The sequence below is a fragment of the Rhinolophus sinicus genome, chromosome 4 (genome assembly GCF_057876585.1).
Source record: "Rhinolophus sinicus isolate RSI-liver-muscle chromosome 4, RSI-T2T, whole genome shotgun sequence".
NCBI classification, from domain to species: domain Eukaryota; kingdom Metazoa; phylum Chordata; class Mammalia; order Chiroptera; family Rhinolophidae; genus Rhinolophus; species Rhinolophus sinicus.
The window spans coordinates 34,009,500-34,026,870 of NC_142504.1; the positions used below are offsets into that span (position 1 = coordinate 34,009,500).

Genomic DNA, 17,371 nt, shown 5'->3' on the forward strand with positions numbered 1-17,371 from the left:
TTGTTTTAGTGAGTTGCCAAGTTACAAGAGAGGACTCTAAGATACAACATTGAGATTTAGCTCAGTTTCCCAATCTGAATTGGGCTAGACAGCAGAAATACTGTTTAATTCTGTTATATTGCGGTTAATAAAATTTAAGACTACTTGAGTTAAATGAGTTCTGTATTGTCTTAGTGCACATAGCTTTGTGAGGACACACATAACACTAAATATAACAGGGCAAATAAGGATGGATCATAAAAACACCAATAGAGCTTTTAAAAACTATGTAATAAGATGTAAGGTTGCTACAAAGGCACATGGAAAATGCTGCAATAGAAGGAGAGATCCCAATAGGACCTCCAAAATTAGGACAACTTTCTGAATCTCTAAGTCCCACGAATTTCTGGTAGGTAATGACACAATATGCACAGCCACAGACTGTTTGTGTCCCCCACCCCCATTCGTATGCAGAAACCTAATCCCCAATTTGTTGGTATTCAGGAATGGGGCCTTTGGAGGTGATTCCATCATGGTGGTGCTCTCCTGAACGGGAGAGTTCCCATGCACGTCCCTTCTGCCATGTGAGGACACAGCAAGAAGATGGCTGCCTACGAGCCAGGAAGCAGGCCCCTACCAGTCAATGAATCTGGTTCCCAGTTTCCAAAACGGTCAGAAATAAATTTCTATTGTTTTTAAGGTACCCAGTCTATGGTATTTTGTTATAGCATCCTGAGTGGACTAAGAACTATGCACCAAGAACTATGGCTCAGTTAAAATGAAGAGGGTTCAAATACAGTAGGGTTAAAATGGTGAACTCGTTTTTATTTCAGTACTTGACAAAATACCCCATAAAATTCAAAACTTCTACCGTTATACAAAAATAGGTCTCTACAAGTGATATCTGTCGTCATCACCAGTAGCAAATATATTAGGCAGAAACATGTAACTTCAGTAGCCTTATAAGAAAAGTGCAGGACACCTCGGCTACACATTCAGCAGTGTCATAATGCGCAAAAGTTTAATCTTTTCACCCATTTGATAAATACACAAGGTTTATAATTTAACCATTTAAATTAGCATTCCACAAATATACATGTAATTAAATGATTATTGTGCATGAATACATACACAGTGCCTGTATGTACAAATTCCAGTTTGTTTTTATGTGCTGGCAAGGGATTTGTATACAATCATAGCTGTGTTTGTACTGGTCCCATATCCACAATACAAAAGCACAAAAGAACCATTGATTTACAAAAGGGAATTTGCTTAAAATCATTTTGATTCCTGATGTTTCAAAAAGATTATCTTCTCATGCCAGCATGAAAATGAGTTGAACCTGTGAGAGAAAAACAGTCTATTTAAATGATTTCAAATTAGACCGCCAGCTATCCCAGACTAATTAGTTTATGAAGAGCAGAAGATTACTATTACGCTCCATTTTCAAAAAATGCTTTTTACTTTTGTAAAAAATTCTTATTCGTACTTGAACTAATTTGTGAAAGAGATTTTGAATATATATTTACAAGTGTCAGTGGCTGGCTCTATAGCAAGGTAAGTGAGACTAATGTTAAGGCTCTTTAAAGTGCCCTGCAGGTTGAAAGTTCTGTACCTCCTGCCTCTTGAAAAATCACGTGGTTTCATAATCTGGGTCTTGTGAAATCTGGATGCTCAAAACACAATACAAACCAACCCAAAGTCCAGCTATCATAACAAAGCTTCCTATGACAGTAAGTTGGTTGTGTTAGGTGACTGTATGAAAAGATAAACCACTAACTTAAAATAACCTGCTATTAGCCCTATCTAGTTTGTGGGAATAGTTCTAAAAAAGGGTCTGTAAAAAAAGTAAAAACAAAATATAAGTAAAAGTTGACTTAAACACATTAAAGTGATCTAAAACCTGAATCAGGAGTGAACTGAAGGCACACAGGGAAAAGAGGTTTTCCCACAATGAACAGGGAATCCATTTCTATTAAGTATGAAATTTGTGTTTTGAGCAGAGAAAAATAAAAGGTCATTTTTGTAAAGTCTTGAATGGATGGGTTTCATGAACCACACATAAAAGCACACTGTGCTAATAGGAACAATGACTGCATTAAGTGCTAACGTACTTGCTTCTTTCTCTGATCTCCCACCCCTTAATTTGCATGCATTGTTTAGGAAAATGTGGTACTTAGGGACATGTTCTCCAGCCACCTCGCAAGCCTCAGTGGGCTTTGGTGCTCACTGTGCATTTTCTCTAATCTGCTGAATGAAGACAGCAGGAATCTTTTTGCGGGGAATGGGATCTGGGGTGATAGATAAATCCTGTCCTGACTTAAATTCCTAAGTGTAAGGTGGAAACCGATGCACTGAACTGTAAGATTTGATTATGCTAATGAGGAGGACACGGAGTTCCAAAAGAGAAGGGGCAGCGGTGGGTCCATGTAGCACTAACACGGTGAAGCTGAGCGTACCTGACTGTACAGTTCCCAGGCGTCGCTGTAGTGCCTCTAGCCGAGTGATGTAATCTGTTAGGGCTCTGTCAGGATCGTAATGCTGAAGCTGAGAACATGCTAAGGAACCAGGATTTAAATCAGCTGGAGGGCCTGGATACCTATGAGGTCAAAAATATAAACATAAATCCAAATTACCCAGAAACAAGGCAAGTAACTTAGCAGCCAGCCTCCGCTGCCCGCAAAAGGAAGACCACTTGCGTGTACACTGCTTGACCTACATACCCCATACTTCTGAGTCCGCATTGTATAAAGGAAAAACCTTCTCAAGAAATTCAAAGCAGCAGCTACTAAGTCATCATAAGAATGTCCAGGACAATGCCTAGCAGAGGTCCTCGGTAAATGTTGCATATTTATAAATACATCTTGTCATGTTGACTTTACAGTTGTTTTTATAATGTCCAGAGACTATCACTCTTGGTCAACACTCCCCCATGTCTAATCCACAGCATATCCTAAATAACCAGCTCTGTTTCTTACATCCTTCGAAACTAGTTACAAATTCAAAAGCTTTTTCTCATTCTGAGCCTTAAATTATGTAAATCAGGCATAACTGAAGATACGTCTAGCTATTTCAATGCAAAGAAGTCAAAGCCCTAACTAACACTAGCTTTCTTACTCTGTTGAGTATCAGAATATTTAACTACTCTAAGGCAGCTTTTCTCAAATTCTTACCTATTTTGAAATGGTAAAGGAGACCTAGGATAGTCCAGATCTGACCGTGAGCGGTACGTAGTGTGCCTTGGTTCTCCATACATCTCCAGGGCACCAGATGAATGATAGAACAGGTCAGTCTTTTCAGCACCTACAGTAATCCAAAACATAGCTTGTGAAAAAGAAATAACAAGCCCTTGAAAGATTTCTACAAAACAGATAAGGACTCAAAGGACTACTATACTGTATTACACTACACACTCTCCTATGTATAGTGATTTTCAATTATTTTGACTATAATAAAGGGGAGAACAACAGTAGAACTGTTATTTTGTTTACCTTTCAATATGAGTATTTCTGCTAATCTGGAGCTACACCTCAAAGAAAATAAACTATTTAATTGAAGAATTTTCTTTTAAAAACAATTAGTTATATAAGTAGAGGTGAAGTGAAGGCACAGTGCCTGAGCGTGTCCATGGTTTTGGGGAAAAGATGGGGTAGTTAAAAAAAAAAAAAAAATCTGACTAATGTAATCTAGCCATTCTAGTAACTTTTATTAGAAAATACTTGAAATCAAGATATATTAACTTTCAACACAGAACTCATTATGCTACAAATTTCAGCTGTTTCAGTGTAAGGATTCCCATTTTAAAACACTTTGCTTAGGGTACCAAATACATTTCCTCTTTCTCAGCTGCTCACGCTCAGCTACTGGTAGAACATGTAAAGGTGGTTTAACAGCAATGCGCGGCAGTCATGCTCTGTGTCTGTCCCCAGCTTGACATCCTTATGCCTGAAATGTTAAAGCCCTAAGCTTTGTTTCCGCTTCTAGGTGTAGAGAGAAGGAATTTTAACTGTTAACCATTTTAACCATTATTATACAACCTATTTGTGAACTCAGAAACCTGTGTGAATATTGCTAAATTGAGAAAACTTCGAAGCGTAACTCTTTCATGTGACTGAACAGCAATCCCATCATGAATCAGAGCCTTAAATGCAGTTGTAAGGAGAGTAGGTTCTGGAGCCCTACTGCCAGGGTTGAACCGGCCCTGCCACTTCCCACTGGGTAATCTGGGGCAATGACAAATGCTTTCCATGACTCAGTTTTTCACCTACAAAGTGAGAATAATCACTGTACTTGTATCACAGAATTGGGAGAATATATAATACACGAAAAAAGTAGGGCGTAGTGCAGATTAAATCTCCAGAAAAACCAGCTATTATTACTCTTTAAAACAGCAGGGTCCCCAGCTTTGTTAGTTATGGGGGGCTCTGTCTTTGGACAACATGGGTTCCAGAACACATTATTTGGAAGTTATCACACATGCAGTAATTTTTAGACAATCATAAACATAAGAACAAATTCCATTCTGAATTTACCTGGATTCAATCCAAAGCCATCCCTGTTAATATTGATAGAACCAGAACTTGTGACCCGATGCCACCGACGAACCAAAAATTTCATTCTAAAAAAGATCCCAAGAAAATATTTATGGCACATCTATAATGTAGAGAGTAGATACTTCCCACAAAAATCAAGTCCTACATTTACATATGAACATAGAACAAATATAACATCACATGATTAATCTAAAATCTGCAAATGTTCCTTGGCTTGTGGCAAAGTTAATTGGAACAGAAGAAGAGGCTTTCCCTACAGGCATCAGAGGTGTCTTGTGTTGCCAACATCAGGCTCTGGCTTTAGGGGCACACAGGGCAAAAGAGATGGAGAGCAAAAGGAGAGAAAAGTAGATGAGCGAAGAAAGGGCGACAAGTACTGGAAGAAGAAAAGAATAGAGTAGGGAAGCTGAGCTGGAAAGAGAATAAGAAGACCCTTAAATTGACAGTAAGAGTGAGCTGGGAAAGCGGAAAGGAGTGAGGCTGTGTCATCAGTGATGAAAACAATGTTAGCTTCAAAAAGATCAGGGTGCTAGTGTCACAAACCAGCTGTAGCAAGTTGCTGCCAGCCTTGTACTGACGCAAGGAGCTTTTGGAGCATCAATTTGATTTCATAACTCCCATCAGCTTCAAGGCTGGGTCAAAATACAATGAACATGAAAGAGGAAAAGAAAGTGAGAGACTTAGAGTGAAATCCTTCAGTGGCAACTGGCTTTATGGAAACTTCCCAAATTCTTCCAATCAAAATTAATGGTGGTTCCAGTCAAGAAGGCAGATAGATATATGCAACCCTATGTTCATTGCAGCATTATTTACAATAGCAAAATATGGAAGAAACCTAAGTGTCCTTCAATAGATGACTGGATAAAGAAGATGTGGTACATATATATAATGAAATATTACTAGGCCGTAAAAAACGAAATCTGACTATTTGTAAGAACATGGATGAACCTAGAAGGTATTATGCTAAGTGAAATAAGTCAGATTGAGAAAGACAAATACCATATGATCTCACTTATATGTGGAATCTAAAGAATGAAATAAATAAACAAAACAGCAACAGACTTACTGATGCAGGGAACAAGCTAAGCTGATGGTTGCTAGATGGGAGGGGGGTTGGGGAGATGGGTGAAAAAGGTGAAGGAATTAAGAAATAAAAATTGGGGGGCAGCCGGATGGCTCAGTTGGTTAGAGCATGAGCTGTCAACAACAAGGTTGCTGGTTCAACTCCTGCATGAGATGGTGAGCTGCGCCCCCTGCAACTAAAGATTGAACACGGTAACTGGACTTGGAGCTGAGCTGCACCCTCCACAACTAGATTGAAGGACAACGACTTGGAACTGATGGGCCCTGGAGAAACACACTGTTCCCCAATATTCCCCAATAAAAATCTTAAAAAAAAAGAAAAATTGATAGTTATTGAAGAGTCATGGGGATTTAAAGTAAAGCATAAGGAATATAGTCAGTAATATGTTAATAACTATGTATCATGCCAGGTGGGTACTAGTCTGGGAAATCACTTTGTAAATTATACAAATGTCTAACCACTATGCTGTACATCTGAAACTAATATAAAATAATATTGAATGTCAAGTGTAATTGAAAAATTAAAAAAGGGGGAGTGGGAAGGTGAAGGGGAATAAGAGGTTCAAATTTCCAGGTATAAAACAAATAAGTCACGGGGATGTAATGTACAGCACAGGGAATATAGTCAATAGTACTGTGATAGCGTGGTACCGTGTCAGATGGTTGCTGGACTTAATCATGGTGTCACTTCTTTAGGTCTATAAATGTTGAATAACTATGATGTACACCTGAAACTAATATTGCATGTTAGCTGTATTTTAATAAAAATCTTTAAAAAAATACAAAACTGATGGATAATTCCTGTGACCTCTCATTTAGTGTCTTCTAATTTATGGGCATGTTGGTCTTTTCCACTAGGAAGTGAGCTGCCTTTAGGGATTTAGGTAGGGATTATGTCTTTTTTTAATCAATGCATCTTAACCCTGCACTTAATCCTGTACAAGGTGATGATGATGAAGGGAATGAAAGATGGAAGGAGGAACTGGAACCATGTGACTATAATGTGGGATAGTAGAAGCAGGGATAGTATAAGACCACCAGTAAGAAAAAAACGTGAGCTTCCTTTAGAGAGTCAATGTGGATGAGTCTGGGGAGCGCCGGTTAGTTGTCCCAGCTCTATCTCTACTGGCGTTGCAATCTCACTCTGCCTCAGTTTCCTCATCTGTGAAGTGACATTCTGGACTAGTATGTGATCTCAGACAGCTTCTAGTTAAAAAATTCTGCATCATATTTTTCAAAGAAAAACTGGTAAAGTAATAAAGGCAAAACCCATTGAAGGTGACCCGATAAGAAGAACTTTATAAACCAAATTTCTCTGAGACTGTTTGGCTCCTACAGAAATGAAAGGGAAGGGAAGTATGGAGAAGCCTAGGTATCTGGGTATGTACCACCCAAGTCGGGGACTGCAGGAGGCCAGGTCTACAAGGTAGTTTGAGTCCTGACTCCATTTCAACCAGATACAGAATGAGTCCCAGTGTTCCTAGGTTGGAACTACCAGAGAAAAAGTGACAAAAGCACTAGCAGAGTCCAATGCCCTAAAAGCTCATCTCTGGCCTAAATCAGAGGCCAAGGCTTTCCGTAGTGGGGCCCCAAGAATGAGTTATTTTAGGAAGGAAGAAAATGAATGTATATCAACTTAAGTAATTTTTCAAAAACATTTTTTCCCTCTTATCTCTTTTACTTATATGTCTGAGCTAGTTCAAGGGTTTATCCAGGTTTAGGGGGAAAAAAAGACAATCAGATTGGATGTTCCAGCCACGAGTCACCAGCTGCCTGCAGCTGGGAAGGCCCTTTTCATAGGGTCTCCAAAGGACAACATGAAGTATCCCTTTCAAGTACTTTACCTTGAAATTGCTATAGACACTCTGACAGCCGACCGAAACCTGGTGAAGCCCCTCGGACGATTGGTGATCACCTCGAGGTCCGTGAAGGCCGGGTGCCCCCCCATCCGGGCAAGCAGAGCGAGGGTGGCATCTTCACATTCCTGGAAGCCACCCAGTAACAGCAGCAGGTATTTCTTCTGGTAAATGAGAGCTTTCCGAAAACTTTCTGCCCTCAGGTATTTACCATAAATTCTCTGTGTTTAAAGAAGAAAATAAAGACATTATTAAGAAGTCATTCAAATTGTTCTCTAGGGGAAGATAACCTAGATTTTATCTGTAAAAAAGTAGTAGTAGTAGAACATCAGGGACTCGTAACTTTACTTTTTCAGCAAAGTTCAAAGTAACGATAATTTACCTTAACCTTACACTGCTGCCTCTTTTTAGTCAATGGAATCTGGATCCGACCTGCAGAGTTACGCTTTTTGTTTATTTTGGATTTTAGGTTAGTGAGAGACGGAAGCAGGCAAAAGCAGAGGGCCCGCTTCCTTTGGCACATGTTTCCATGAAGGATGCCTCCTACCTTTATAGCAGCATGCCCAGCATCAGGGCTCAGATTCTGAAGTAAAGCTTCATTTCTTAGTTCAGCCTTCAGTTTGTACACTTCAGCTTCTGCCCTCTTCAAGGACTTTTGGAGAGACAACTTTTCTCTGTTCCACACTTCTTTTTCAGAGGCAATGATGGCTTCAATGTTGATGCCACCACCGAACGAAAACCTAGAAGACTGTGGAGACCAGAGCCTACTTAATTGATTTTTAAGAAAAAGTCCCTCAAGAAAAAATGTGACTTAAACGCATTAAAGGTATGCCTATGGGGGATACAGCCGTCTCAGCTTTCCGGCCTCAGACAAAGTCCAAAGCCGATCTCATTAAAGAATCTACACTAACTTTAGGTATATGGTCCGTTGCTGAGCAGATTAACTTTACAACTACAAATCCCTGTGAAAGCCTGGTCCTAAAGAAGGTGTTTAGATTTAGCAGAGCTCTGAAGTGAAAAAGTCTAGGGAAATAACAGATGGATCATTTGGGTCCAAATGTTTAGCCTGGGCCTGAAATAGTGCACTGGAGAAGTGGGGAAAAAACCACCTGGCATGTCCACTGGAAAGTGGATCCCTACAGAAGCTGTGCGGTTGTGTGATTGTGTATTTGACTACACAGTTGTTTTACAGGTCTTCCCTATTTTTATACTGGGGGATTACAGAAGCTAGCCATTTATTTTGTAGTTTTTAAATGAAAAAAATTTTAAAAATAAATTCCCAGTTTATTAGACTGAAATATATAATTTAATGGCATCTTTCACTTGAGTTATGAACACAATAACTAATAGATAACTGGTAAGAACAGTCCAAATTCAAATCTGAACATTTCTTTAACATGTGTCTGCTATTAGTCAATAGGTAGCAAAATATCTGGCTTTGGAGATCAGTTGATTTCGGTTCGACTACTGACTTCAGTTTTCTCGTGTGCAAGGCTGGGTGTGGATTAGAGATTCCGGATGCATATAACACAGAATCTGGCACAGAGAAGGCTTCCAATAAATAATAGCAATTATTGTCATCCCTATACATTTTCCAATGACCCTACCAAGAATCAGATATGTAATATTTTTACATTCTCAGGGTTAAAAATTGAAACTAAATAGCAGAAATTATAACTCTGCACTACTTCTAATGTGGCCATGCTAAAAATACACGTACATAATCTCTGCCAGTTCCTGTCTGTCGATCCCACCGGATCTGCTCTTCCAGCTTCATAACCAGGTTTCTTAAACCATTCTTTTCTTCTGTCAGTTGGCTGATATGTCCTGTCAGCTCAGCATTTTGTCTCAGTAGTCTTTCAGTCAATGAGCCGTAAGAAGTGCTTGGGGACACTAAGCTAGGCTGGAAAGACAAAACGGCATAAGATCACATAAGCACAACATGAGTAATACATAAAAAAAGGTGAACAGGCACTGAGGACAATTTCATAAAGAAGTGGTGCTTATGTTGAGCCTTAAATAATAAGTAGGACGTTACTGGCAGGAAAGAAGAGAGGGATGGTGTATTCAGCACAAGGAACAGCACGTGTAAAGGCACAAAGGCCGGATCAGAGTGGGTTGCTTTTAGGGAGCTACAAGTTGCTTGGCAAGGCTTTATGGGTAGCGGACCTAAATGTAGGCAGTGCAGAGCCATGAAAGACTTTAGGCAGGAGAATGCCACGAAGTTTATGGGTTAGAAAGAGTCCTTTGGAAGCAGTGTGCAAAGTAGAGTGAATTAGCAAAGACAAATGCTGGTGTGAGGCCGACGCAATGGAAGTTACTGCAACAGTCTACGTGAGAAATGCTGAAGGCCTGAATGAAGGCAATGACTAAGGGCACAGGGGCAGTTGTTTAGGAGGTGGAAGGCACAGGACTCAGTGACTGCTTGGGTGCGCAAGTAACAGTGAAGAAAAGTGGTCTATGGAGACTCGGCTTTCTAAAGTGGGAGAGAGCATGACCAGATATGTGGGTTTGGGGCAGGAAGGAGAAAGGAAGATAACGCCCAGGTTGGAACGTGGCTGTGAGGTTCCTAAGGGGTCACTCTGGGGTATATTTTCCCAAAGAAAGATGTCTAGTAACTAACTGAAAATATAAACCTGGCCCACAACACAAAGGTCTGGACTAGAACCACAGTCCACTACAACATAAGCTTCCTAAGGGTGAGATTTTTATCAGATTTGTTCACTGTATCCCCAGAACCCAGGATAGTACCTGGCATATGGTAGGTGCCCGATATAAGGATCTTTCAATAAATAAGTCTATTGAGAACTCAGGCTATAGAAATGAATGCTAACTATAGCTTTCATGGCTATAGTTAGAGAAAAAAATGGATGAAGAAAGGAGGTAGAAAAACTCATGAAGGTGACTGATGAGATAAGGAAAGAAATGAGAATACCGACACAAAAATAAAGTCAGTAAGGATTTTTAAGACAGAATAGGTCAAAAGTGTCAAATGCTAGAAAGAAGACCAGAAAGACAGGCTGAAAAGATTCATCAGATTGGACAGGTAGCGAAGAGGGTGGTAGCCAGACTAATCTTCCAAGAAACTTGGTTATCATAAAGCAATAGGGGGTCAATGTAATTATTTAATAATGGTAATGAAAGGTAATTTCCCCTCAAGCTTTCACTATCTTCTATTGGGAGAAGGCAAACATTACTATTAATATTTAACATAAATGAAAAAAGTAAAACTCTAGAAAATATGGTGCCAGTTTCAAATGATTCATATAGTTTCCATTACATCTTTGCTCTTGATAATTTACAGTGTTGAGAAAAGTCTTACCTCTTTGCCTGGCTGGCCAGTTAATTTCTGTAGTTGTAAAATAATTCCATCAATATTTTCCTGAATCTGAATGAAATCTTCATCATCTGCTGTTTCAAACTGTAGTCTTCAAAAACAGACAAAAAATCAAACAAATCTCAATTAGTGGTGTTGACTGGCACAAACATATGGATCAGGCAACTAAGCTCACCTATCTCTCCTCTCTTATGTTAAGTGTTTTCTCTCCCTGGGTCAAGGTTTTAAGATATTTGTTGTCAGGTGTTATGAGTTTTGTTAAAGAATATCACTTCCTAATGTAAATAGGCATTAACTTTAAAATTTTCAATTCCCCGCCCTCGGTGAGCTATTAGTGACGGACCGATTCCATACAGCTTGTCTAAGAATACCTTTTCCAGGGGTCGGGCACAAAGGGCTAACCTATTGGAGGCTTTCTGGGCGAGATGCTGTAGTTTTGAAGCCACATGTTGAAGCTTTTGTTGGATCATTTCTAATTCGTGATTATAGCCAGTTCTTCCTCCATTCATTTCAATCCCATTAGGATAGCATGCCTCCTTTGTTTCTCCTTCTATTTTCTGTTGAAGAATCCAATTTCTAGTTCGATCATTGGTTAAACTCCATGTGACTGGCTAGCAATTTGGGAGAGAAAATGAAAAAGTAATAGTAAGAAATGAATAGTATATCACATTCTTAAGGGAACACAATCATAATAAGTCCTCACTTAATGTTGATAGCTTCTGTAACTTTTAGCAAGATGATGTATAAAGAAACCAGTTTTACCACATGCTAATTGATATAAACAGGAGTTAAGTTCCTACTGCGTCTCATTAATGTTAAAACAAAGTCGAATGAAAACGTGTTCTTTGAGGACCTGCTGTATTGCTTATACTTCAAATAAACTTCTACAGATTTCATTTTTAATAGATCTGTACATAGCTATTTAAATAATTAAGTCCAACATCAAAAATTGTGAAAGTATTTTAAAACAAAGCAGCAATTTACCTCATTAAGATTCTGGTATAGCATTCTTCGGCCTTCTCGTTTTTCCTCTCGTTCTAGCTCTTGCTTCTGGAATTCCTGCATAATTCCTTGCAGCCGCTTTCCTTCCAGGTCTAACTTATACACCTGCCGCCTCTTCTCCTCCAGCTGGCGCTGAAGCTCTTCCACTTTGGACTGGAGCTCATGCATTTTCTTCTGTCCTTCGCTGTTGGCCTCTTGTTCTGTCTGCAACGTCTTCCTGTGCACTTGCCTATCCTTTTCCATTTGCTGTCTTGTTTGCAAAGAATCCAGTTTATACTTCTCAGTCTCACTTAACAATTCTACTATGCGACCGTGTTTCTCCTCTAACTGTTTCTGGAGCTCTCTGAGGAGGTCCTCAGAGGGCAAGGGGGTCCGAGGCTGCCCACTGTCGTCACTGCGCTGCTGCAGCTGGGCGCGCAGTTCCCGCTCCCGATCCAGGGAACTACTCATTTCCCTAATTCGAACTTTCTCTGATTCAAGAAGTACTTGAAGCTCTAAGTTTCGACCTCGTTCTTCTGATAACTGGGCATCAAGTAGCACTCTTTGTGATTCTATTTCCTGCTGTGATTCGTTTAGTAGTTGTTTCTGTTGTTCCAAAAGTTGATTTAGCTGAATATTCCTTTGCTTCTGACCCTCAAGTGAAAATTTCAGGTCCTTGTAGGAGAAAGTTGCAATTAAGAATGTGTTAATATTATTAACAATACTTTATAAATACACAATTGTGCCTTTATTAATACTAAGTTGATAGTATTTGGTAACAGAACTGATTATTTAGTTTATGAAATTTTCAGTGGTTAGAGCATTATTATTTGGACAGCCAGGTCATTTTAATCAAAGAATATAAACAAAAGATAGCTAAGCTAAGTAATACTTTCTCTTCAAACATCAGCCATCATATCTGGTTAAGGAATATGAAGCAGGATACATTTCTTCGAGGAACAATAGCCATTAAAAATACAAGTATTTCTGATATGATGTGATACAAGTTACTGAAAAACTCCAGGTTTTCCAACATCACATAGTAAAAATAATAGGGCTTACGGGGAAAGCAGGGCTAGGGACAAACTACTCAAAACCTACGCAAATTTGTAATGATTAAAAAACAGAAATCAGTACCTAAGGAGATAACAAGTCCTTGCCAGGCAGAGAGCTCGCTATACCTGGAGGCTACCATGGTGGACATTAAAACAACAACAAACCTCAAAAGCAGCAGGGCAGAAATGCTGGCTACATAGTTTCCAGTACAGAGCTAGTGAGTCCTGGGATCACGTGGATAGAAGAGCATGGGCCAGTGGGCTATGGTGAAAGGGCGGCCTGAGTGCAGTCCAGCCTGCCATGAGCCTCTCTGGGACAGAGCCCAGAGTGAAGGGACTCAGAGCAGTGGGGACCCCTGCTGCCAGAAAAGTATCACTGCTCCCCTTCCCTAGGACAAAACAGGAATCCAAACTACTTCTGTATTAAGCGGACACGATTGCTGTATTTATCAAATTGTATATGCACTAATTCAAATTCCCAAAACACATGTTGTAGCAGAACAGTCTGTATGCATCCTTGGATATAATAATGGAAAAAAAGCATCACTATTAGCATTTCCTGATAAAACAGTTCAGGTAACAATTATAACAGTAGTTAACTTATTGTACCTCATGAAGAGTCTAAGGTTGACATTTAAGAAAGAGAAAGGTCTCCAGACTCTCTGTCCTCTATCGTTTTTTGGATTTTCCACAGATATTTAATGACAGAGATAACAATACCTCAAGTTCTTCTTTATCCCGCTCTTCACTGCGTCCCAGTTTGGCTTTCTCTTTCTCCAAAGCCCACTGGAGCTCTCTGGATTTTTTCTGTTCACTTGCTAATGAGTCATTAAGCAAATGTACTTCATCTGTTTTATCTTTAACTTCCAACCTAAATCAGAGAGACAAATGAACTCTCATAAAACGACTTTGACGACTATATAGTGAGAGAGAAAGAGAGTACAGCTCCCACTAAAAACTGGAGGCATATTATAAACTAGCTAATACGAAAATACAAACCATGTAAAGATACAGATTTTTGACTGGTTCATTTCAAATGAACTGTTTCTAGCAGTACAATTATTTACCATTAAAAACAATTTACTGTTACAAAATAATATTAATAAAAAATTTCCTTTTGTCTTTTATTAAACAGAGGCATTAACGTGTTTGTGTGTGAAAATAATGTTCAAAATAAAGACTGTACTTGGAATGAATACTTAGCAAGCAGAATATCTCAGTATTTACACTCACAAATTTATTCTTTTTACAAGCATTATCTTTTAAAGCATTTTGCATATATTAGCTAATTGAAGCATGAATCATACTGAAATCATAAATGTCATTTCAAATTACTTGGTAGTAAAATAAAGGTCAAACTTATATGTTTTATACAAGTCTCAAATAGAACTGAAGCCACAGTAGAGACTATGCCAATATCACAAATTTATCATTTCGAATGTTTCCTTTCCACTGTTAGTTCTTCCTATAAATAACAAAGTTTCATGCTATTTAAACATCATGCATAATGTTATGTTTTTGCAACATCTGCCCAGTGTCTGTGACAAAATTATTCCAATGTCTTCACTAATACAGGTGTATAATAAGGGAGCCTGGCATACCTGAATGCCTCCAATTCTTTGAGGTGCTTATGCTGTGCCTTAAGTGTTGTTTCTAGTTCCAGTCTGGTTTGGGCAAGTTCACTCTTCAGTTCAGCAACCACCATTTTCTCAGAACTCAATTGTTCCTGCAGTTCTGCTGCCCGATCTTTCACACTGCTGAGCTCCACTTGCATCTCCAGCACCTGAGACTGCTTCTGCTGTATGTTATATTCCAAGAGCTCTAAATGGAAGATTATTCATATTTCAAGTATGATCTAGCAACTCTTATTTGGTTTATAAATACTTTGTTGGTAAGAACTGATTTGTAATTGAGGAAATTACTACAAAGCGAATGTGAAAAGATCTCACTCCCAAAGGTCAGCAATTCATATACATGTGCATTTTATGCGTATTTTCCTCACAGGGCTAATGGTCAAGATTTCAGAACTATAAATATATAAGCATGATAAAAGTTTAACAGAATACATGAATGGATACAAGACCTGAAATGAATAAAAATACTCCATGTGTTCACACAACAGAAATCTGTATTTGTTCATTCAAAACTTCTGTAGCTCACACTAAAAAATTCCAGTAGTTCTGACAGCCACATAAGCACTTGTAGGAGTCACCCATGTGACTGTGACCACAATGACCAGAACTGCTTGCGTGTTTTGTCCAGCCCTCCTTCGCAGAGTACCTAGGAACTTTATTATAAGAGAAGTAGAAGTCCAAACCTCAATTTGGATCACGGTCTTTTTAAAAAAAAACACAAAACAAAATAACACAAAACCACCAAACCCTGCTATATGTCTATCTATTACAATGAAAACAAACTGAAATATTAATTCACTAAATACAATATTTTTTTTTTAGTTACAAAATATGCATCAGGATACCCCTGTTGTGAAAAATATAAACTTATATACATATGCACATTGAAAAGGTCTGGAGACATATTTACCTGAGCATTAATAGTCATTACTTTATTAGGTTGGTGCAAAAGTAATTGCAGTTTAAAAGGTTAAAAATAACTGCAAAAACCGCAATTACTTTTGCACCAACCTAGTAGGATTTAGGAGACTCGAGGTGCGGTTTCTACTCCATTCTTTTGTTTCTGCATTCTACCATAAATGTATTTTTAACTTAAAAAATTTTATCAAAGTTCATCACTTCATATTACAATTCATATTACTGATGTTAGGAGACAGAAATAATATTGGCTTTAGAAGATAATCATGTTAATTTAGGTGTTTAAAACTATTCCTTAGGGAGTAGAGGCTAATGATTTACATGTATAAATATGTATCTATGTGATATTAATTAAGTTTTCAGTGGAGTTGAACTTAACTAAAATATACTAATCAATTTTCTGAAAACAATCAATTAATTCTGTTGAAACATAAGTGATATATTTGTGATGTCATTATACTTGTTTTCTCTGAAATATTTTAAGATATTTTAAATCTTCAGCTTTCCAATGACAAATGTTAAGACTATGGTGTAACTTTCAAAATCTGCAAAAGGACAGGAGTTTCTACCATTTTATTAAACAAATCTGAAGACAAAGACATGTATCTTCACTAGATATGATGAAACTTCTATTTTACTTTAATCTCTAAAGATTTCTATTTGCAACTCAATTTAAATTAACAGACCCCTATCAAAAGTGGGGGAAAAGACATGAACAAGCACTTCACAAAACAGAAATCCAGCCAACCAATAATCATGACAAACTACTTCAATAATGAGAGAAATATAAATTAAAACCACAATAACAATCCACTGCACACTCACCAGATTGGCAATAAAGGTCTGACAATACCAACTGTTGGCAAAGACGTGAAGCAACAGAACTCTCATACACTGTTAGTAAGCATACAAATTGATGTGACCACTTTGGGAAAAGTTTGGCATTATCTAATACATTTGAAGTTATGTATTCTATTACCCAGCAATTCCACTTCTGGGTATGTACCCAGAAAACTCCTGCACGTATACATCAGAAACTCTGGCACGTATGTATCAGAAACACTGAATAACAATGTACAGAAGAATATCATCGAGAAGTGAAAGCAAGACACAAATATATACAGTGTGATAAAGTTCAAAAGCAGGAAAAACTGTAAACTTACATCGGTTAGAAATATGTAAGTAGAGAGTAAAACAACAACAAAAAAATCAGGATAATAGTTATCTAGGTTAAAAGAGGAGCATGTGTTTGGGAAGGGGGCTTCTGGGACACCTGACTGGGTGATACTTCCACAGATACTAATTTAATCATTTGTTATACTGTACAGTTTTGCATTTTGCACTTTTTTGTATGTATGTTATAGTTCACAATAAAAAAAGGATTAAAAAGAAAAAGTTACTTTCATTGTGGATTTTTCTTTTAAATTATCCTTATAAAGAGCTTCAAAAAAAAGAAAGATAATGAACTTAATGGGGAAACAACCTGGTCAAGGCAATGTTTGTTCATCGTAAGTTAAATATATCTGTTTCTATGTAAGAAAATTGCAGTCTCTTTGATTCAAGTATTTTGTAAGAGTTACTGTCATTCTCTCTCCACACATAGCTAGCAGAAGTTGTTTCCAAACTTTACAGGAAATAAAAGGAGTCCACTGATATTCTAAAGCATGTCCCGACCAGTCTGTGTGACACATAGCATTTTTTCTTTGCAGTAATTGAGCAATAACCCATGCACCTTACAACCACTACTTCTTCCCAATTTCAAGAACTATTGCTTTTGTTTATGGTGATGGAGAAATAAGCTTAGATGGCATAGCATGACTTAATGTTAGCTATTTTATTTCTATTCCCAAAGCTATGTAGGAGTTTGTACCTGGTGAGAAAACCCTAAATATTTTTCAACTCTAAAAAAAAAAAAATACTGAATTTTTGATATGTGGAAGGCTGTCTTAATTTAATACTCAGATTTTTGACTGCT

The 17,371-nt window shown here is 38.0% G+C and overlaps 1 protein-coding gene across 9 annotated transcripts in view; it reads right to left on the bottom strand.

Annotated features, from left to right (window-relative positions):
• Positions 1 to 783: 783 nt before the first annotated feature.
• AKAP9 (A-kinase anchoring protein 9) overlaps positions 784 to 17,371 on the bottom strand; it is a 144,201-nt gene continuing 127,613 nt past the window's right edge. For all 9 annotated transcript variants that reach the window (XM_019716634.3, XM_074340714.2, XM_019716663.3 and 6 more), the window contains 12 exons: positions 14,446 to 14,665; positions 13,565 to 13,715; positions 11,793 to 12,464; positions 11,211 to 11,419; positions 10,794 to 10,899; positions 9,192 to 9,374; positions 8,019 to 8,219; positions 7,460 to 7,692; positions 4,512 to 4,597; positions 3,153 to 3,282; positions 2,439 to 2,578; positions 784 to 1,321 (listed from right to left, as the gene is read on the bottom strand). In XM_019716634.3, coding sequence (XP_019572193.3) covers positions 1,287 to 1,321; positions 2,439 to 2,578; positions 3,153 to 3,282; positions 4,512 to 4,597; positions 7,460 to 7,692; positions 8,019 to 8,219; positions 9,192 to 9,374; positions 10,794 to 10,899; positions 11,211 to 11,419; positions 11,793 to 12,464; positions 13,565 to 13,715; positions 14,446 to 14,665 — 2,366 coding nt within the window. In that variant the 3' untranslated portion in view covers positions 784 to 1,286. The remainder of the gene's footprint in view (positions 1,322 to 2,438; positions 2,579 to 3,152; positions 3,283 to 4,511; positions 4,598 to 7,459; positions 7,693 to 8,018; positions 8,220 to 9,191; positions 9,375 to 10,793; positions 10,900 to 11,210; positions 11,420 to 11,792; positions 12,465 to 13,564; positions 13,716 to 14,445; positions 14,666 to 17,371) is intronic.